This window comes from Sphaerodactylus townsendi, linkage group LG06 (assembly GCF_021028975.2).
Source record: "Sphaerodactylus townsendi isolate TG3544 linkage group LG06, MPM_Stown_v2.3, whole genome shotgun sequence".
In the NCBI taxonomy this organism is placed as follows: domain Eukaryota; kingdom Metazoa; phylum Chordata; class Lepidosauria; order Squamata; family Sphaerodactylidae; genus Sphaerodactylus; species Sphaerodactylus townsendi.
The window spans coordinates 2290034-2312691 of NC_059430.1; the positions used below are offsets into that span (position 1 = coordinate 2290034).

Genomic DNA, 22658 nt, shown 5'->3' on the forward strand with positions numbered 1-22658 from the left:
GAGGGCGGGAGCACCGAAGGAAGGGGGCGTGCCCGGCGGAGGAGCGGGCCAATCCGGAGAGCAGATGGCGAAGAGCCAATGGGAGAGCGTGGCTCGGAAATAGCGCGCGTGCCGTGGTGCTCGTCTGAACGGCCTCTCTCGCACGCGTGTCCAGAGTCCCGTTCCCAGGTGCGTTCACGGGAAGGGCAGACTAGTGGGTGGGGACCTCCCCGGACCGAACGTGTGGTTGCCACCCTCCAGGCGTGCCCTGGAGGTATCCCGGGGGCTCCCCCGGAGAAGGTGGCACCTTTGGAAGGGGGAGGACTTTGTGCCGTTATGCCCCCAACCCCCAGCTCCAAATCTGCAGGGATTCCCCACCATGAGGCTGGTTCGTGTGAAGGAGCTAACACGTGTTCACTGTACACATGATGAAACGGAGGGCCGGAGCAGGGGTGTCGAACTCATGGGAGGGCCAGCGTGGCCAAATGCCCATCCTCGCAGGGGCTGATGGGAATCGTAGTCCCTGCACTAGTGGGAGGGGGCTCAGTCTCGGGTTCTGCTTCTTGCTTTTCGACCATATATGTGCTCTATTTTATATGTTGTTCACCGCCCTGAGCCCTCCAGGGGAGGGCGGTATATAAACCTAATTATTATTAATAATAATGATGATGATGATGAAGAAGAAGAAAAGAATGGCTGAGCGCCCGTGCGCGCAACACAGGAGCGCCTGCTGCCTGCGACGCACGCGGCTGCGAAGAGGGCTGGAGTTGCTGCCAGCTAGAGAAGCCAGTCCTGGGCGGGGCTGCCCCTTTCCGTCCCTGCCAGGATCGAGGAGGAGGAGGAGGTGATGTGCATGACCTTTCTCTGCCCTGAAGAGCAGCTGCCGATCTCAGCAGACAAGTCTGGCCTTGATGGATCAAGAGACACTCTGTATGGGGCAGCAGCCTTCTTGGGGCGCAGAGATCCCAAGCTCAGTCCCTGCCATTTCTGGTTGAAAGAACCAGCTAGCAGGTGAGAGACCCAGGAGACCCAGCAAGGTGTAGTGGTTAAGAGCAGATGAACTCTAATCTGGAGAACCAGGTTTGATTCCCCACTCCTCCACCTGAGTGGCAGAGGCTTATCTGGTGAACCAGATGTTTTTCTGCATTCTTACATTCCTGCTGGGTGACCTTGGGCTAGTCATAGTTCTCTCTGAACTCCCTCAGCCCCACCCGCCTCACAAGGTGTGTCTGTGGTGGGGAGAGGAAGGGAAAGGAGCTTGTAAGCCACCTTGAGTCACCTTACAGGAGAGAAAGGTGGGGCATAAATCCAAACTCTTCTTCTTCAGGTGATGTAAGAGATCCCTTGAGCTTCTGGCAGACAGAGGAGAAGGGCTGGCCTGGAGAGGGTCAGCTTCATGGCGTCCACATCGGAGCTCGGCAGCGGAGCTCCGCAACAATTGGTTTTTTAAATTCAAACTCCTTTCGTTTTAGCCTGTAACGAGACTTCTACCCACTCTCATTGCACCCTACAGTTTTGGGGGTGAGAGACCTAGAGTTTAGAGACTTATCTGGCCGTTGGGGGAGTGCAATAATTTAAGCTAAGCCGATACAGACAAGGACGACGGAATGCGGTATTTAATCCTGCGTTTTCTCTACCTGCTCTGTTTGCCCCGTCTGTGCCTGTGTCCGTGCCTTTGCGGGACCGTTCATCTCCTTCGCTGGGCTCCCCCCGGCACCCATTCTCTCGGGGTTAACGGGCTAGTGCTCAAGACCGGAGCCAGTGAGCAGTCGGTTGACGGGGGACCCCCCTCGCTCCGTCGGTACAGGCCCGGCCGAGCCGAGAGCCTCGCAACCGGAGAGGAATTGGGAGCGGCGCCCAGGGCCGCAGCCGGAGCATTTTGGTGGCAGCGACGCGGGGGGGCCGGTGGCAGAGGCTTCCCCCCGTCTTCCAGCACAGACGCCGTTAGTTGGGGATCTCCGTGGCATCCGGAGTGCGGCGTGGCACCCGAAGTGCGGCGTGGCGTGGTGTGGCTCCCGGAGTGCGGTGTGGCGCGGCGCCTGAGAGCCGAGGCCAGCGCCGGGGGTCAGGGGGAGAGACACCCCCACTTTCCCAGCGCGGACGTCACTAGCCGCAGCCGGGGACCTCCGCGAGGCTTTTCACAGCACAACAACGTCGGGCACAGTAGGAGTAGTTCCGCCTTTCGCCACAGGTGGCAGCAGAGCACCTGGCCTGGTGGCCAATTCCAGCATTGCAGGAATGGTACCTTTAGCATAATCTTGAGTTCTAGAGACGCAGCCCCAGATACCATCTTACAACAACAGGGGCTGATCCAGTTCCTATGGTCTTGTGAGTACCAGCAACGGACTTTAGCAACGGATTGGGAAACCAGATGCTCTCAGTGGAGTGGACGGTGGAACCTACCTGGAGGGCTAGTGGCACAGTGGGGAATTGCTGAAATATGGACATATGATAACATCATCATCCCCTTTAGGACGGGCAAACCAGCTGTGAGAGAGCTGGGCGGGCCACGTCCTGGGAGACTTTTTTCCATATACAGAACCCGCTATTTCAGGGCTAACCGGAGCAGTCAGTGGCAGAGGCTTCTCGGTTGCCATTTGGATTACAATCTCAAACCTCCCCCCTGTAGCATTTTTCTAGCCTCCCTTCACCCTGTCACGGCTGGCTCGAGACAGTGCGAGCCCAGTTCAGCAGGTATAACAGAAATTCCATCATAGTGAAATCTCTAACATCTGTCCCACCGACCCCACCGGGAACCCAGGCGACAACGACACCTTTCAAGGATTGGTTCCCTTGCCACCATCTAGTGGTTTCGACCTGCATCCCCCCCTCTCTAACCCCCCGATTTGGTTGCTGGTAACCTAGGTGCTACCAGACTATATTGATTGACATTATTATCATTGACAGATATTGATTGATTGTAGATTGTATTTAAACTATGGGTAGCTTATTGGAATTGTATTTATAATATATCTGTGTGTAGCCCATTAGGATTACATTAATATCAGTATTATAACGAATTTAGCTTAAGGTTAGATAGATTAGGACTGGTAGTTAGTTGAATTGGGAATATTAGTCAGGCTTTTTAGATAGAAGGGAGGCTGGTAGAGTCATGGGGGCACAAATTCCGGGGCTGGGGATCCCTGTATTGTTGGGACGGGGTAGATATTGCGGTAGGCGGTGGCCGTATGACAGAAGACACACGAGAAATAATTATGCTCGTTTGCCTTCTGACCTCCGACCTATCCCGAGAAACGATGGTGGTTGGGATCAGGGGCACTCTGCTTCGTCTTTGGTGCTAATTAACGCCAGGTCCATCAATAATAAGACCATGGTGCTTCAAGATTTTATTGGAGCCCAGCAGGTGGACCTGGCGTGCATCACCGAAACCTGGGTGCGCGAAGGTGAGACCGTCGCCTTGGGCGAGGTCGCGCCCCCGGGTTTCACGTGTCTTCACCGATCACGAACTCAGGGCCGGGAGTGAGGAGTGGCATTGTTCATCCGTGAGTCTATCCCCTTTAGGAGCTGGCCCGTCCCGGAGGTCACCGGTATAAGGTTATTAGGCCTGGAGTGGATTTGGCCTCGGAGAGGTTGGCCTGTTCTCCTGGTGTACCCGATGCGCCCTGGCGCGCGGGAGACAGCCTACCACGGCTGCTGGAGGTGTGGTAGCCGGACTGGGCGTTCGCGATTCCCCAGACTCACTCGTTCTGGGGGGACTTCAGCGATCCGCGCCGACGCCGCCTCATGTACGGCGGACATGGACCTGGTGTCATCCATGGCGAAGCTAGGCCTCTCCCTGATAAATTCTGGCCCCACCCATGAAGTCAGACTGCAGCCTGGATTTGATCTTCGGGTCGGGGATAAACCTGAGTGCATTATCCACTATTGATAGAGATACCATGGTCCGACCATTATGCCCTGAAGGTCCAGGTGGACTTGCCACACCACCCCCGTCCTGGCGATGGGCTAATTTATGCCAGCCAGCGAGGAGACTCATGGATCCACTTGGTTTCCTGAGCGACTCTACAGGACCCTGAACCGCCCGGCACACTTTCGATGAGCAGGTGGAGGAAGTTAGAACTCCCGACTCTCCGATGCCATTGAAGTGGTTGCTCCCCGGCGCCCTCTACGCCCTCGCTCCCGGTGCGCTCCATGGTACACAGAGGAGCTGCGCCATATGAAGCCGGAGGCTTAGGCGTCTTGAGCGAGTGTGGAGGAAATCTGCATTATCGAGGCTGCTTGTGAACATCCTATAGGGCGCTTATGAAAGCCTATGAGATGGCGATAAAGAAGGAGGTGAAGAGGGCCTTCTTCTCCTCCTCTCGGCGATCCGCTAGCTCTGCGCCCAGCACAATTGTTTCGCATAATTCGATCACTGACCTCCTTATCCGGAGAGATCTTTAAATTCTCAATTGAGTATTAGCTGTGAGGCATTTATGAGCTTTTTCGCGGATAAGATCAGCGTCATCCGCCACGACCTTCGATCCACGTTTGCTGGTGTGCTTGAACTGGAGACTCCCTTGCCGTCTTGGCGGGTCCTTCTTTGGCCAGTTTTCCCTGCTCTCTGAAGCGGCTGTTGACAGAGCCTTAGCTGCTGTTAGACCTACTACCTGTCCTCTGGATCCGTGCCCGTGCAAGCATGTAAAAACCTGCCGGGTGAACTCACGACCCCATCTGTTGATTATAATCAATGGTTCCCTTGAGCAAGGAATCTTTCCGGATGGGTTGAAGGAGGCAGTGGTCCACCCACTCTTAAAAAAAAGACCATCGTTAGATCCAGGAGATCCCTGGCCAATTACCGGTACGTTTCGAATCTTTACGTTTCTGGGGAAGGTAATGGTGAGAGTGGTGTTGGAGCAGCTTCAAGGCTTTCTGGATAGCGCATGGAAGCACGGCCCCTTCCAGTCCGGCTTCCGTGCTGGGCATGGGGCGAGAGGCTTCATTCTACCGTCGCCGTCACAGACACAAACCGTATTCGGCTTGGCCGAAGGCGGATCGGTGCTGCTGGTGTTGTTAGATCTCACCGCAGCTGTTTGATGTGGGTTTCGATCACGCACCTTGCATTGGCCCACCGGGCCTGGCCGCCTCCGGAGTCACGGGGGCACTGTCCTTCAATGGATAACCCTCGCTTTCTCCGGGGCCGGAATCAGCAAGTGAGGTCGCGAGGGGACCAGGCCTCCACGGAAGTGCCCGCTTCAGTCTTGGCGGCGTACCCCAGGGCGCGTTACTGTCCCCGCTGTTATTTAATATCTATATCGACCCCTTGCTCAGCTGGTAATGCGAGTTTTGGGCTGATTTGCCATCAGTACGCTGATGACACGCAGCTCATTCTGTTGATGGAGGGGGGAGCAGCCGCCGCCCCTGCAGCTCTACAGCATTGTTTGGAGGCGGTCGCTGGTTGGTTGCGACAGAGCAGGTTAAAACTGAATCCATCGAAGACGGAGATCCTCTGGCTTGGCCGTGAGAGGGGGCTACGGAGACTTTCTTGTGCCGCCAGTGTGGGAGGGGGTCATATTGGCGCCGACCCCCTCCGTCCGCAGCCTGGGGGTCCACCTGGATTTGTCTCTTTCAATGGAGACCCAGGTGGCCCATACAACCCGGGCTGCTTTTTTCCATCTCCGTAAGCCCAGCGGCTGGCTCCCCTTCCTCTCCCGAAACGGACTTAGCCTCAGTGATCCATGCAACGGTCATCTCCCAGATTAGAGCTAGTATGTAACTCGCTCTAATGCGGGCCTTCCCTTCCGTTTGATCCGGAGATTGAAACTGGTCCAGCATGCAGCGGCACGTTTGCTGACAGGTAGCGCCACCTGGGAACACATCCAGCCTATACTACGTCAGCTGCACTGGCTTCCAGTGGAGTTCCTGATCATCTTCAAGGTGTTGGTGTTGACCTTTAAGGCCATACGCGGCCTGGGACCATCGTATCTTCGAGACCGCATCACCCCATATGTCCCTGTACGGCCTCTCCGATCGGCGTGAGGCCAATCTACTGGTGGTCCCTGGCCCTCGCGGTGATGCGGCTGGCTCTCCATTACGGGCCAGGGCAGCTTTACGGCCCTGGCCCCAGCCTTCCGGTGGAATGCTCTCCTCCCAGCTGTCCGGGCCTTGCGGGACCTTAGGGGAGTTCCGCAAGGCCTGTAAAGATTCGGAGCTGTTCCTACCGGGCCTTTGGAGGATCCAGCCGCTTAATTGTGCTCCCTCTCTTGGCCCGACATCTGGGCGCCTGTCATAACTGGGACTCACCATGCCTCCCTTTCTGAGGGGGGAGGGATTTTTATTATTGGAATGTTGGACGCCATTTTAACCCACTGAGCTTTTATATAATTAGAACTACAGCTATGTAAATTTTTATCGCTGCTCTTAATTGTCTACTTGTTTTTATATTGTATCCTTATATATTGTACACCGCCCAGAGCCCTTCGGGGATGGGCGGTATAAAAGTCCAATAAAATAAATAAATAAATAAATAAATGTGTTCATGTTGCTTTGGACCATGGCTCTGGGGCAGGACGGAAGATCCCCTTCGCAGCAGCTCCAGTTTAAAAGATCTCTGTGAGGAACTCTTGGCAAAGACCCTTCTAAGCCAGAGAGCCTGCAGAACCCCTCTCGGTTTGGACTGATGCTCCTGACCCAAAGAAGGGATCAGGCTCTGGTCCTTGCCTTCAAAGCCCTAAACAGTCTAGGGCCATTTTACCTGCGTGTTGTGCCTGTCGGCCTCCTCTCAATAATCCAACTTAGGCTCACTGAAATCGATTTATTGCATCAGAGTAAACAAACAGGTACACTGCAGAGGTTTTGCTGGATCTGACATTCATACACAAAGCAGTCCGTATCCCCTCGCTATGCATCCCCTCTGTGGAGCAAAAACAGGGATTGTTTGGTGCTAGTGTCTCCTGGACTCCCCTGGGTGCACATGGCAAGAGGCCAGCGGGAGGGGGGTTTCTTGACTCTACAGGACCGTCTCTCCCAGTATATTCCCTGAAGATCACTGCTCTCAGCAAATGAAGAAGAAGAAGAAGAAGAAGAAGAGTTTGGATTTATATCCCCCCTTTCTCTCCTGCAGGAGACTCAAAGGGGCTGACAATCTCCTTGCCCTTCCCCCTCGCAACAAACACCCTGTGAGGTAGGTGGGGCTGAGAGAGCTCCGAGAAGCTGTGACTAGCCCAAGGGCACCCAGCTGGCGTGTGTGGGAGTGCACAGGCTAATCTGAATTCCCCAGATAAGCCTCCACACCTCAGGCGGCAGAGCTGGGAATCAAACCCGGTTCCTCCAGATTAGATACACGAGCTCTTAACCTCCTACGCCACTGCTGCTCCTGAAAATCTACTGGTGATCGCTGGGCCAAGGGATATCCGGCTAGCCTCATCCAGGGCCAGCGTTTCTTGGCCCTGTTTCCAACCTGGTGGAATGCTCTGTCTAGGGAGACTCTGGCCCTCAAGATCTGGCGCAGTTCCGCAGGGCCAATAAGACAGAGCTGTTCCATCAAGTGTATGGCTGAAGCGACTACATTTTTGTATCTGACTGTTTTCCCTCCCGTTTTGACTTATTTATTGCAGTTGTTCTGCGGCCATTGGGTTCAGTGGGTGTTTTAAACAAGGTTTTAAATGTATTTATTGTATACTGTTGAAATCTTATGCATTTTTACCAGGGGACTGCAACCTGCGGCTCTGCAGATGTTCATGGACTACAAATCCCATCAGCCCCTGCCAGCATGACCAATTGGCCATGCTGGCAGGGGCTGATGAGAATTGTAGTCCATGAACATCTGGAGAGCCGCAGGTTGCAGATCCCTGTTTTAGACTATTGGAAGCTGCCCTGAGTTGCTAGGAAAGGCTGGCATAGAAAATTTATAAACAAAATATTTTTAGACTGCCCTTCCACCTAAATTGAGCGAACAAAATCATTAACACATTTGATTATTAAATCAACATTTAATGTGTACAGTAAATCAGCAAAACACAGATGAATACATCAACGTGTAATAGCCTTGCCTGTTTTTTAATCAAGTCCCAGATCCCAGCAAAAAAGCTGGGCTAGCCTTTAAAACTCCTTTATGATTCTGCTGCTGCAGCAGGCAAACTGATTTTTGTTCTCTGCTAGAGAGTCCACTTGGCCAGAGTGGGAGTGTGTTGGGAGTCCGCCCAAGGCAGAAGCAGATTACAAAGGTCTTGTAAAGAACATGTACCAAAAAATCTTGTAAATAGCATGGCCACAATTCCTGAAAGTAGTGGGCGAACCTTTCATTCTCCCAGGACACCCTGTGCCTGTTTTCAGTGGTCCCCTTTCTCAGCAGAATAAGTTCTGTGAGACTCAGCAGCGTGAAGCTGCTGAATCAAAATCCATCACAAAGTTTGATGCACTTTTCTGAGAATTCCAAGGGGCTCCGGGATTTCTCAGCTGCTTCAGGTGCTCAGCAGTTTAGCGAAGCTGGTCTTTGTACTTTTCGTGATTACATAATAAAGACACACCCTGGACTTCCTGGACCTCGTTGACACTGTGGCCCTTCACAGCTTTCCTTTTTGTGAGCCTGCTCTGTGCCTGCCCAGGGAGGAGACGCATAATGTGCCTGACAGAGTCCGCTCCAGCCCACAACAGCAGACTCGGCCAGCATGGAGGTGCCACAAAGATTCCAGTTTCTTTTGATCGGGTTGTCATATGTCAGTGATGGCGAACCTATGGCACAGGTGCCAGAGGTGGCACTCAGAGCCCTCTCTGTGGGCACGCACAGAGTTCATCATGTGGTGGTGGTGGGGAAATCGTCCCCCCCACACACACACATCTAGGCTGGCCTGGGCCGCTGGGCTCAATTATTAGCATTAAACCTTCGCAGTATAGGTAACCCTGTTAAGCGCTGTTAAACCCCACTGATTTTCATGCAAAGAACTAAAGTGTGATCCTTTACCTGGGAGTAAGCTCAGTTGCTGGCAATGGGGCTTGCTTCTGAGTAAACCCTCCTAGGGTCGTGATTTACCCGTCCCAAGAGTTGCATGGTTGCTTCAAAGCAAAGCCACCTCCTACCACCAAGCTTACTCCTGAGTAACGCACGCCTCGGAGCCAACCGTTTTTTCTAAACTAAAACCTCAGTATTCAGGTTAAATTGCCGTGTTGGCACTTTGCGATAAATAAGTGGGTTTTGGGTTGCAGATTGGGCACTCGGTCTCAAAAAGGTTCGCCATCACTCATATGTGATGCTCCCTACAACAAGCCTGCGGTGTAGGCTCAGCTGAGAGAGAGCGAGTGGCCCAGGGTTACCCTCTGAGCTTCATGACTGAGTAGGAATCTGAACCAGACTTTGTGGAATTCTTACATTGTTGGAAGCCACCCTAAGCTTGGCCTTGGCTGAGAATGGGCAGGGGGTAAGATAACATGAATCTGCTTGGCCATCCTGGCTGTAACCCAGTGATGGTGCATTGAGTGGGGGGGTGGGGGGGAACAGGGATAATGTAAAATCAGAGCTGAAAGAGAGCGCCGTGGCCATCCAGCTGAGCCCCGCGCCATGCAGGAACACACAATCAGAGCACTCCTGACAGATGGCCATCCAGCCTCTGTTTAAAAACCTCCACAGAAGGAGACTCCACCATCCTCTGGGGCAGCCTATTCCACTGTCGAACAGCCCTGACCCTCAGGAAGTTGGGGTACTGTGTGGTTTCCGGGCTGTATGGCCGTGTTCTAGCAGCATTCTCTCCTGACGTTTCGCCTGCATCTGTGGCTGACATCTTCAGAGGATCTGAAGTTCTTCCTGATGTTTAGGTGGAATCTCTTTTCCTTCCCCTTGAACCCATGACTCCTGGCCCTGGTCTCTGGAGCTGCAGAAAACAAGCTTGTTCCCTCACCAACATGACATCCCTTCTAATATTGGAGCATGACTTATCATGTCACCCCTTAACCTATGTTTCTCCAGGCTAAAAATAGAAATCATAGAATCCTACAGCTGAAAGAGACCCCAAAGGCCATCCAGTCCAGCCCCCTGCCGTTCGAAACGCACAATCAAAGCACTCCTGGCAGATGGCCATCCAGCCACTCTTTAAAAACCTTCACAGAAGGAGACTCCACCACCCTCAGAGGCAGTGAATTCCACCGTCAAACAGCTCTGACAGTCGAAAAGTTCTTCCTAATGTTTAGGTGGAATCTCTTTTCTCATAGTTTGAATCCATTACTCTTTGTCCTGATCTCTGGAGCAGCAGAAATCAGTGACAGTGTAGCTGCTCCCAGCCCATGAATATCTGAAATGGCATTATCCCAAGTCTGGCCACTGTGCACGGCAGTGGCTCTTCACAGTATTGTTGGGATGTCTTTCAAGTGCGAGGGCTTGCTGGTGTTTTCCCTGTACACACCCCATGGGAAGTTCTGCTCTTGTGTGACAGCTGGGTCTCTACTTCCAGTCATCTCTTAAAACAGTGGTGGCGAACCTATGGCACGGGTGCCAGAGGTGGCACTCAGAGCCCTCTCTGTGGGCACGCGCAAACAGAGTGCCCCCCCTACAAACACATCTAGGCTGGCCTGGGCCGCTAGGCTCGATTATTAGCATTAAACCCAAGACCTTGTTTTGCGGAAGCAGTGTAGGTAACCCTGTTAAGCTCTGTTAAACCCCACTGATTTTCATGCAAAGAACTAAAGTGCGATCCTTTACCTGGGAGTAAGCTTGGTTGCTGGCAATGGGTCTTGCTTCTGAGTAAACCCTCCTAGGGTCGTGATTCACCCATTGGAAGAGTTGCACGGTTGCTTCAAAGCAAAGCCGCCGGCTACCACCAAGCTTACTCCCAAGCAACGCACGCCTCGGAGCCAACCGTTTTTTCTAAACTAAAACCTCAGTATTCAGGTTAAATTGCCATGTTGGCACTTTGCGATAAATAAGTGGGTTTTGGGTTGCAGTTTGGGCACTCGGTCTCGAAAAGGTTCGCCATCACTGTCTTAAAACGTGCCATTGTTCAGGGCTGCTGGGTTGTGTCTAATTATATTTTGTCCAAGAAGCCCAGGCAAACTGAGCATGGCGCTTAGAAGGTGGGTCAGAGTTCTCTTCAACGTGCAGCAGAGGGTTCCTAGGTAGACGAGTCCCCACGAACAGAATTCCTGGACCCAGAAGGCTTGGAGGCAGTTGGGTAAGATAATCCATTTTTTCCCCTGCTGTGCTTCTTGCTTCCTCCCAGATGCCGGCTAACGTAGAGATCAAGGCCCGGGTGCAAAATCTGACACAATTGATGAGTAATGCTGAGCGGCTGAGTGGGTCACCAGGCTGTGTCATCCTTCAGACAGATACCTTCTTTTCTGTGCCCTGTGGACGGCTGAAGCTGCGTGACTTCCGGGTGAGTGCTCGTGCAGGCATACCCCACCCCTGTCTGTGAGGGTCTGGTCCCTTTCTTGTTCAAGGGGGGAACATAAGAACCTAAGAACAAGCCAGCTGGATCAGACCAGAGTCCATCTAGTCCAGCTCTCTGCTACTCGCAGAGGCCCACCAGGTGCCTTTGGGAGCTCACAGGCAGGATGTGAAAGCAATGGCCTTCTGCTGCTGAACTCTGAACTCAACAGCTGTTGCTTATTTTTGCAAAACTCCTGATCCTTCCAGTGAGTTGGGGACCTATATCTAATGCCTCAGAGAGAAACGCACCGTATTTCTCTTCTTGTGGAAGGTAACAGGCATCCTCAGCTCCATAGCAGCCCCTAATGGAATGGACGGGGAATAACTCCAAAGATATGTTTTATTAATTTAAAACGTTTTTATTCTGCCCTTTCTCTCAGTTAGGACCTTCGAAGCGGAAAACACTCTAAAATATGTTTATTTAATTAAAACATTTATTATCCAACCTATTTTTATGGGGTTTACCTTCAGGGGAGGGTGGTATACAAATCGAATAATACAATATAATACAAAAATAAAATGCATAAAATAGAATGCATAAAATATGTTCAAAAACCTTGAGAATTTAAAAAATGAAAAAAATCAACTTGAAAGATATTGTACAACAGCATGGAGCATAAACAGGAGGAAGTATTGGTAAAAGAACAGCAAATGAAACAAAGAGAGCTGGGATGGTGTAGTGGTTACGGGCAGGTGGACTCTAATTTGGAGAACTAGGTTTGATTCCCGATTCCTCCACATGAACAGCTGACTCTAACCTGGTGAACTGGGTTCGATTCCCTGCTCCTCCACATGAAGCCTGCTGGGTGACCTTGGGCCAGCCACAGTCCTCTCAGAACTTCTCAGCCCCACCTGCCTCACAAGGTGCCTGTTGTGTGGAGAGGAAGGGGAAAGGAGTCTGAAAGCCCCTCTGAGACTCCTTGTGAGTGAGAAAAGCAAGATGTAAATCCAAACTCCTCCTCCTCCTCCTCCTCCTCCTCCTCTTCTTCTTCTTCTTCTTCTTCTTCTTCTTCTTCTTCTTCTTCTTCTTCTTCTTCTTCTTCTTCTTCTTCTTCTTCTTCTTCTTCTTCTTCTTCTCTACATGCGTTCCTTATTAAATCATATTTTCCTATAAGTCCCCAGATGATATGAGTTCCTATCTTCAAGTGTTTGGAGGGCAGTGAGACAGGGGGTGGTGTGGAGTTTTCTTCTATTGCCCCAGAAAGGTGGACCAGAACCAACTGGTTGAAATCAAATCAAAAGCATTTTGGGCTACACATGAGGAAGAGGTTAGAGGGGATGCTCAGTTGAAGTGGCTTCCTCAGGAAGCTCTCCTTCCTTGGAAGTGTTTCAGCAGAGGCTGCAGGACCAGCGGACAGCCAGGCTTTCGACGAATTTGGGCAGATCGTGAGAGGAAGGACACAAAGGCAGGAGCCACGGCTTGGCTCTCTTGGCTTTTTCTTACATGCCCAGGGGAATGCTGATCACCACTTTGGGGTTAGGAAGGAATTTGCTTCCACGCCAGATTGGCCACGGATCCTGCAGCGTTTCCCCTCCCCCCTTATTCTGGGCATGGAGGAGAGGTCACAGTGAGGGGCAGCTGGAGCTGTAAACTTCCTGCATTTTGCAGGAACATAAGAACATAAGAACTAGCCTGCTGGATCAGACCAGAGTTCATCTAGTCCAGCACTCGGCCACTCGCAGTGGCCCCCCAGGTGCCTTTGGGAGCTCACATGCAGGAGGTGAAAGCAATGGCCTTCTGCTGCTGCTGCTGCTCCTGAGCACCTGGTCTGCTAAGACATTTGCAACCTCAGATCAAGGAGGATCAAGATTGGTAGTCATAGATCGACTTCACCTCCATAAATCTGTCCAAGGCCTTTTTAAAGCTATCCAGGTTAGTGGCCATCACCACCTCCTGTGGCAGCATATTCCAAACACCAGTCACACGTTGCGTGAAGAAGTGTTTCCTTTTATTAGTCCTAATTCTTCCCCCCAGCATTTTCAATGAATGCCCCCTGGTTCTAGTATTGTGAGAAAGAGAGAAAAATTTTTCTCTGTCAACATTTCTACCCCATGCATATTTTTATAGACTTCAATCATGTCCCCCCTCAGACGTTTCCTCTCCAAACTAAAGAGTCCCAAACACTGCAGCCTCTCATAAGGAAGGTGCTCCAACTTCTCAATCATATAAATTTCCTTCAAGTGTCCTCTTCTGCACTTTTTTCTATCTCTTCGATATCCTTTTTGAGATGTGGCGACCAGAACTGAACACAGTACTCCAAGTGTGGTCGCACCACTGCTTTATATAAGGGTATGACAATCCTTGCAGTTTTATTATCAATTCCTTTCCCATCATCCTCAGCTTAGAGTTTTTGCCTTTTTTTTCAATAGCTGTTATGCATTGAGTTGACATTCCCATGGAACGATCAACTAAGACTCCCAAATCCCTTTCCTGGTCTGTGACTGATAGCACTGACCCCTGTAGCGTGTATGTGAAGTTTGGATTTTTTGACCCCAGGTGCATCAGTTTGCATATGGCTACCTTGAACTGCATTAGCGATTTATGAGCCCACTCACCCACTTATCAAGGTCCGCTTGGAGCTCTTCGCAATCCTTTGTGGTTCTCACCACCCTACATAATTTGGTATCATCTGCAAACTTGGCCACCACGCTACCCACCCCTACTTCCAGGTCATTTATGAATAGGTTAAAGAGCACTGGTCCCAAAACGGATCCTTGGGGGACACCACTCCCGACATCTCTCCATTGTGAGAACTTCCCATTTATACCCACCCTTTGTTTCCTGTTCCTCAACCAGTTTTGAATCCATAGGAGGACTTCCCCTCTTATTCCTTCATTGCTGAGTTTTCTCAACACTCTCTGGTGAGGAACTTTGTCAAAAGCCTTTTGGAAATCCAAGTAGACAATGTCCACTGGTTCCCCCTTATCCACGTGCCTGTTTACACCCTCAAAGAACTCTAGTAAGTTTGTAAGACAGGACTTGCCTCTGCAAAAGCCATGCTGACTCTTCCTCCTTGCTTTTCTGCATGTTTAATAATTTTATCTTTAATGATAGAAGCTAGGCTAGATGTCCCCGGAGGGCCCCTCCCGCTCTGAGTTTTCGTGGTGGATTTGTTAAATGTAAACTGTCAAAAAGATGTAAATGACCATTCAAATGTATGGTCGAAGGCTTTCACAGGTCGATTCAACTGGTTCTGGTGGGTTTTCCAAGCTGTGTGACCGTGGTCCACCAGACCATGGCCACACAGCCTGGAAAACCCACCAGAACCAGACCATTCAAATGTCTTTTTGTGTTGTGTTGATGCCTGTGCATATTTTTATAGAAGCACCCAGAGGCCATCTTTAGGGGGAAAGGTGGGATAGAACTCTTGGTTTGCATGCAGAAGATCCCAGATTAAATCCTCGGCATCCCCATCTGTAAAGGACTGGGCAAGAGGTCACGTGAAAGAACTCTGCCTGAAACCCTGGAAGGCCACTGCCCGTCTGAGTTAGACAGACTGGGTAGATCTGAGTCAGCAGATCTTGATTCAGTACAAAGCAGTTTCATTTGTATGGTCAATGGCAGAGGGGGGCGGGGGGGACCTCACAAGCAGCTAACAGATTTTCCATGTTCTGCTTTGAGCTTTTATGGCAAAAGGCCAGTGTGGCGTAGTGGTTAAGAGCAGGTGCACTCTAATCTGGAGAAGCGGGTTTGATTCCCCGCTCTGCCACTTTTGCTGTGGAGGCTTATCTGGGGAACTAGATTAGCCTGTGCACTCCAACACACGCCAGCTGGGTGACCTTGGGCTAGTCACAGTTCTCCTGAACTCTCTGAGCCCCACCTACTTTACAGGGTGTTTGTTGTGGGAGGGGGAGGAGATTGTCAGCCCCCTTGAGTCTCCTTACAGGAGAGAAAGGGAGCGGGGGAATATAAATCCAAACTCTTCTTCTTCTTCTTCTGACTGGGTGACACACTATTGCCCCTTACTATCCTTGCAGGATGGCCGTGGACAGCTGATATTTTATGACCGTCCTGACGCACATGGCCCAAAGCTCTCCCATTATGCCATCTCACCCACAGAAGATCCCACAGGTCTGGCGGTAAGAGACGGGCTTTCCCAGTTGATGGAGCTAGAGTGGTTCTCAGGAAGGACGTCGGGAAAGTCTTCATGGACAAGTGCCGAGGAACTCTGGCTGGCTGTTCCTAGGGATGCAACACTATCCTCCAGCGTCCACCATCATTCAGGGCAGCCCGGGCATTCTCTGCTCCAGCCAGCCCCAGATTGAATGCCCAGAATAAACTATGCAGGAATATATTGGCACGTATTAATGTAATTACAAGCATTCAAGGCTGCCTCGGATAGACAGAGACCTTTGTCCCTTTTGTCAGTGGTGGGATCCAAAAATTTTAGTAACAGGTTCCCATGCTGGTGGGATTCAAACTGTGGTGTAGCACCAATGGGGCTGGGAGGGACATGATGGGGGCATGGCCGGGCATTCCGGGGGCGGGGCTGTGGCAAGGACGCAGCCACTGCGCCGGTCCTTGGGTGGGAAACGAATGCACGCAGGCGCAGGCTGCCACGCACGCCGGTGCACCTCCTGCTAGACTGCTTCCAGTTCTGCGCGCTACTGCTGAGAGGAGGGGCGTAACTAAGGCAAAAATCACGTGGCAAAATCACCCATTAGTAACCCCCTCTCGGCACACACAAATAATTAGTAACCTACTCTCGGGAACCTTTGGGAACCTGCTGGATACCACCTCTGCCTTTTATGGTTTATAAAAAATATTGAAAGTTAGAGAACAGGTGTGGGTTAAAAAGGATACCTGTCGCTTTCTGGAACCCTTTCAAGCACCTTGTGTCCCCACCCCTGAAAAACAATCTTTCATTCTAAGGAAGAACAAAAGCTATTTTGACCTCCAAGCTGGCAGAACAGTTTCGAGCAACCGGGTCACAAAAGAGCATCTGGATTCTGCCCGTTGCGCAGACATCTGTTGCTCTAAGATTCAGGCGTAGCTCATCCAGCGGAAGGTCAGAGGTCAGCCTGAAAACCCTTGGAGGCCTAGAAAGGCTCAGGCTGCTGCTGCTGCTGCCTCTGTCGCAGACGGAGCGGCAACTCTTTCCCAAAGGCCTCAGGTTCAAGAAGGACTTTCCCAACATCCTGTGGTGGGGGGGAGCTGGCCACTGGGAGCGGGCAAGAACTCTGGCCGGCAGCTCTCATTCTCCACGGGCCCCGCCCTTCCTTTCCGCAGGCTGTTCTCTCGCAGGCCCTGGGAGTGAAGGGTGTGGTGAAGAAGCACCGTCGCCTGTACATGGTGGGCCAGACCCGAGTCCACGTGGATCGTGTGGAAGGGCTGGGTGACTTCATGGAGCTGGAGGCAAGTGGCACTGCAAATTGGGGGCGCCGGGGGGGGGGCAGGGGCGGGGACTGCTTTGGGGTTTCTTCTCTGAGTGCTGCCAGGAATGAGGTTTGCCAGTCTGCATCGTTGGTAGGGCTGGAGGAGAAGATTGGGCAGCTAGATCCCGGCTGGAGGTGGGGCCGGAGACAGAGCCGAGGGGCGGAGCCCCAGGGAAAAACGAGAGCAGGTTTGATCAAGGAAGCACATCAGGTTGTCCAGGATGGGAAAGATGTGGGCCGGGGGCTGCCTCACTGGGGGCAAAGACAGGCCGAAGTCAGGGAGACCCAGCTATGCCTCACCTCTCACTGGCTATAAGCCGAGAGAGCCCTGCCTTCCTTCAGCCTGTTCCCGTCTCCTTTGGGTGAGCAGGCTAAGCGGCCAAGGTGGCTCCGCTGTGGGGCTGGGAGGGGAGTCCTGGGGGCAGCAAGGCCGGGGGTCTTCACGCACAGAGCATATCCTCCGGTTGCCACTCCAAAGAGGTGTCTCTGTTTCTAGGCTGGGCCTTCCCCCATTGGGGTCCCTTCCTCCCCTGTGCCATTCCGGTGCCCCTTCTGCCTAGCGTCGCTGAGGGCATTTGTTGCCCCCAACTGGGTTTGCCAGGCAAGAAGCAGCTGGTCCACGTGGCTCAGTTGTTTATTTGTCCATCCATCCGCCCCTTTATGCCACGCTGTGGCTCTAGGCGGCTTCTGATTTTGTCTGCGTCGTTCCAGGATGCCGGTGGAAACCGAGGGGGAAGAAGAGCCCCCTGCTCGTCTGGGGCTTTTTCTTGCTGCAGCCCCATCACTGGGGACCCGGGGACAGGATGATGGACAGGGGCTCAGGAGGCAGAAGAGGGAAGGCCTGCAAAGAGTTGCAGGGGTGGGACATCCTGCCTTCCCCCTCCCCAGCCATGCTCTGGATCCCCCCACGCTCATCCTTCCCTCTGCATTGTCTGCCTGCCCCTCCTTCCTCCCCTTTCCCCGTCCCCTCTTTCCCCTTCTGCTTGCCTCCTCAGCTGCTGGCCAGGCACGACAGGGTGTGGGGAGGGGGGAGCTGCTGCCACCTGCCTCCTCACCTTTCCCAGGTAAACTTTGGCAGCGTGCTTTCCGTGTGGTCCTGTGGGTTGCTATGGTAACCAAGAATATCTCCTGAGCACCACATATTTTTTGGGGGTGATGTCTTCATGCTGCTCTTAGGAGTGGCGTAGGAGGTTAAGGGCTCATGTATTTAATCTGGAGGAACCAGGTTTGATTCCCCGCTCTGCCGCCTGAGCTGTGGAGGCTTCTCTGGGGAATTCAGATTAGCCTGTGCACTCCCACACACGCCAGCTGGGTGACCTTGGGCTAGCCACAGCTTCTCGAAGCTCTCTCAGCCCCACCTACCTCACAGGGTGTTTGTTGTGAGGGGGGAAGGGCAAGGAGATCGTCAGCCCCTTTGAGTCTCCTGCAGGAGAGAAAGGGGGGATGTAAATTCAAACAACTCCTCCTCCTCCTCCTCCTCCTCCTCCTCCTCCTCTTCTTCTTCTTCTTCTTCTTCTTCTTCTTCTTGTTCAGATTTTTTTAGACTTCCCTCCCCTCTGTATTTTTAAAAAAATGTCCCAGAGCCTAGCACCACCCCTTGCTTTTTCTCCATATTTGGTGATGGAAAATGCTGCCAAATCGCAGCTGACTTATGGCGACCCCTCGTGGGGTTTTCAAGGCAAAAGGTGGTTTGCCGTTGCCTGCCTCCATGTCACGACCCCGGTGTTCCTCGGAGGCCTCCCGTCCACATGGTAGCCCGGGGGGAGTAGCTTGAGCTAGTCCGGGCTGGGCTGGAGCCTCAGCTGTTCCCAATGTTTAGACTCTTTGGTCTGCGTCCTGAGCAGTGGACAGAAGGCCCGTGGAGAGGAGCCCCTGGAAGCCTAGAAGGAGGCCGGCCGGAGCAGGGAAGGGCTGCAAAGTATCGCCAAGCGTAGCTCTGTGTGGCCTGCAACGACATCCCTCCACCTCCTTTGTGTGAGCAGGAGCACCCACTTGGCCTGCTCTGATTCTCAGCCACTTGTGAAGCTAGCTGACTGCAAGCACTGTGTGGGGGGGGGGGAGGTAACAGGCTACTGTGCTGTCCCCGCCTTCCCCCCCCCCCCCCGATTGCCCCTCCCTGTCTCCCATGCATAGGACAATCTCCCTTCTTCCTCCCTGGCTGCAGGTGGTGCTGGAGGAGCAGCAAAGGCCGGAGGACGGAGAGCGCCTGGCCCGGCAGCTGATGGCGGAGCTGGGCGTCAGCCAAGAGGACCTGCTCACCGGGGCCTACCTGGACCTGCTGGGAAGGGAGGCGCCTCAGGCCTGAGGCCACCCAGGGACGCTGCGAGGCTGATGTGGCCGCTGACCTTTCCAGAGCAGGGCGGCTCCCCTTAATGCCACAGACTTCCATTCACACCAGTTCGGCACGGATCCAAGAGCTCCCCCAGCAGGGGTGGCTGTCGAGACTAAATTGAGCCCTTGCAGATTGGAAAGGCTGGACCCAAAGATAAACAGTCTGTTGGCCCAGCTGACTTTCCCCAGACAGCTGCTTTCCGTGTGCCAGGATCCTCTGATGCTCCGGGGCATCTCGGCCCACCGCGCTCGGCCCAGACAGACTTGAGGCAGTAAATGTCTGAGCTGGAAGCCTCTCCTCCGACCCGCGCACATGTCGCCCCCAATAAACGTGTTGTTCTTTCAGTTGCCAGGTTTTTATTTCTTCTGTGGACTGATGCAGCCTCCCCTCTGACACTCATGTGGAAGAAAGCGCTTTCAGTGACACCAGTTCCCCGCCCCAACACACACACACACACACACACACGTACTGGCTGGAGGGGAGGGGAGAAATGGCCAGTCCCATCTGCTGCCCACACAAGCGGCAGAGGGGGTGGGCTCCAGTTGCCCACGGAACTAAGCTGTTCTGAAGCAAGGAGGGGGGCCTGTGGCTCCGTGGCAGAGGATTTGTTTTGCATGCGGAAGGTTAAATCTGCGGCATCTCCAGTTCCCGGGACTAGATAGCAGGTGATGAGGCAGACCCCGAGTGGGCTATTCTGACCTTGATTGACCCGGGGTCTGTCTCAGTATCAGGCAGCTCCGCGTGAGTTTATGTGTGAGGGAACCGGCTGAGAGGGCCCCACCTCCCCTCTGTCTGGATTCTCCAGCTTGTTCTCTAGAAAAACTGACCTGTTCAGAGGAACGTGCCTCGGGTGGTTTGCCAGATCAGGAGATGGAGACCAGGCGCTTTGGCAAGAGCAGTCACCCTCTTAAAAGGGAAGGGAGAGTCCGGGCCAAAAAAACCACTTTTCCCATCTTGGTTTTCATCCACACTTCTTAGCTGGTGTATCGGATTGGCTTGGAGGTTCTGGTGTGTGTGTGTATGTGCGTGCCATCACGTCACAGCTGTTTTATGGCAACCCCGTATGCAGTGGTGGGATCCAAAAATTTTAATAACAGGTTCCCATGGTGGTGGGATTCAAACTGTGGTGTAGCACCAATGGGGCTGGGTGGGGCACGATGGGGGCATGGCCGGGCATTTCAGGGGCGGGGCATTCCAGCGGGGCTGTGGCAAGGACGCAGCCGCTGCGCCGTTCCTTGGGCGGGAAACGAATGCACGCAGGCGCAGGCTGCCACGCACACCAGTGCACCTCCTGCTAGACTGCTCCAAGTTCTGCGCGCTACTGCTGAGAGGAGGGGCGTAACTAAGGCAAAAATCACGTGGCAAAATCACCAATTAGTAACCCCCTCTCGGCACACGCAAATAATTACTCACCTACTCTTGGGAACCTGTGAGAACCTGCTGGATCCCACCTCTGCCCGTATGGTTAGCAAACTGCAGGTGACTCAGAAGGGCACCCTGGCCCAAGGCAGGGATGCCGTTCAGAGGAGCTCTGCTTTTTCCTGACAGCCACATTTTTGGAAGAGCCAAGCGCAAGAAGACTACGTTGGTCTTTCTCCAGCCTGTGGGGGAAGCAGGTGCCTGGAGCAATTTTCATGTTGGGGTGTGTGAAAGGATGCCGTGGTTCCTTCCAGAGCTGTGAGGGTGGGGGGAGACTTTGGCAACCTTCCTGGGGCTGAGAAGTAGCAGGGCTTTATGCCTCTCCAGGTTCCTGGCTCTGGTTGGGATCAGCTGGATATCTTTTGGGCCAGGGACCTCCAAGAGGTTACGTCTGGAGGTGCTCAGTGCTCTCCGGGGATGGTATTGGGAAATGTGGTCCCGTAGATACGAGGGCTCCAGACCGCTCAAGGCTTTAAAGGTTAACACCAAAACCTTGAACTTGATCCGGAATTCAACAAATAAACCAGTACAGCTGGCGGAGCACAGAAAAGATGTCCAATCTAAAAGGGGTCCCCATAAAGCAGTGATGGCGAACCTTTTTGAGACTGGGTGCCCAAATGGCAACCCCAAACCCACTTAATTTATCGCAAAGTGCCAGCACAGCAATTCAACCTGAATACTGAGGTTTTAGTTTAGAAAAAACAATTGGCTCCGAGGCACGCGTTTCTTGGGAGTAAACTTTGTGAAGCAACCATGCAACTCTTCGAATGAATGAATCACGACCCTAGGAGGGTTTACTCAGAAGCAAGCCCCATTGCCAGCAACTGAGCTTACTCCCAGGTAAAGGATCATGCTTTAGTTCTTCCCATGAAAATCAGTGGGGTTTTCCTCCCCCCCCCCACATGACAAACTGTGCGCATGTGCTCACAGAGAGGGCTCTGAGTGCCACCTCTGGCACCCGTGCCATAGGTTCGCCACCACTGCCATAAAGACTCTGGATCAGCTGCAGTTTTTGGAGCAACCTCAAAGGAAGCCCAGCACAGAGTTAATTACGGTAGCCCAACCTGGAGGTGACCCTGGCATGAATCCCTGGCTCAGTCAAGGCAGGACGGGTGGAGAGTCAGCTGGAAAAGTGGGTAGAGCCACTTTTATCCACCTGGCAGGTCACCTTGTGCTCCATCAGGAAGAAAGGCATCTTCACACATGGGGTGCTGTGTGGTTTCCGGGCTGTGGTGGCCGTGTTCTAGCAGCATTCTCAAATTCACAAATGTTTTCAATCAATTTTTAAAAGTTGCTTTACCACATTAAAGACCCCACACACACACACACACACACATGCACACACATTGTGAGTATGAGAAATAGATGGGAACACATCAAGGAACAACTAGACCATGTCATGGGCTGCTGACTTCTCCTTTGGGCTGTGCCGAATGTTGGCTTCATCTCCCAGCCCAGATAAAGGGCCCGATTCACCAAGTCCCTCGCTGTTCCCTTATTCAGTGGCCCCGGCGTAGAATAATGGTTGAAACGGTGAAAATGTTGGAATTGGCAAAGGTGGCAAAGCTCACTTCTTGGATTAGAGAAAAGAACTTGCCTAAATTAATTGATAATCAGAAACCACAGATTGACGTGTAAAACAAAAAAAAAATGAACCTATGATTTGTGGATTTGAGAAACAGAAGAACAAGAACATAGACATAAATTTCACTCTGTGTGTGTGTGGGGGGGGGGGACACCGTATGTCATGTTCATTTGTTTAAAACATTTATTAGCCGCCTTCAATTATGCAGCTCAAGGCATCTTGCAACATAGATTTTACAAATGAAATTAAATACATTAAAAGCATAAACAAAAAGCATAACCAAAATCACAATTTGGGGTGGCTAGTCAACTCAACCGAAACCAGCCTCAAATAAAGCCATTGTCAACTACCTCCCCGAGTAAGGGGGCTGGGTGCACCCCCCCCCCCCATTCTTCCAGCAGCACTGAAAAGACTCTCTCAGCTTATTTGATAGGTGGGACAGTCAGAAGGGCCTCCCTCTGTGATCGTCATCCTTGGGCCGGAACATTGTATTCCACGTGTGTGGGGAGCACAAGAGGTTTCCCTGGGCCCCTGTGGCAGAGGGTGCATCTCTGCACACTCTGGAGGGGCCCAGGCAGGTCCTCCTGGCCATCCAGAAGAAAGTGGATTTC

At 52.6% G+C, this 22658-nt stretch overlaps 1 protein-coding gene across 1 annotated transcript; it reads left to right on the forward strand.

Annotated features, from left to right (window-relative positions):
• The first annotated feature begins 16 nt into the window (after positions 1 to 16).
• Positions 17 to 19387, forward strand: LOC125434460. The gene is made up of 5 exons (XM_048499872.1): positions 17 to 168; positions 11127 to 11282; positions 15314 to 15415; positions 16566 to 16691; positions 18876 to 19387. The coding sequence occupies exons 1-5, from the start codon at positions 79 to 81 to the stop codon at positions 19014 to 19016; spliced, it is 615 nt and encodes a 204-aa protein (XP_048355829.1). The 5' UTR covers positions 17 to 78; the 3' UTR covers positions 19017 to 19387.
• The last annotated feature ends 3271 nt before the right edge of the window (positions 19388 to 22658 follow it).

Coding starts and splice junctions, on each gene's coding strand:
- LOC125434460 (XM_048499872.1), top strand. CDS start 79: ATGGGAGAGCGTGGCTCGGAAATAGCGCGCGTGCCGTGGTGCTCGTCT. Junction 169..11,126: donor GTCCAGAGTCCCGTTCCCAG/GTGCGTTCACGG, acceptor GCTTCCTCCCAG/ATGCCGGCTAACGTAGAGAT. Junction 11,283..15,313: donor TGAAGCTGCGTGACTTCCGG/GTGAGTGCTCGT, acceptor CTATCCTTGCAG/GATGGCCGTGGACAGCTGAT.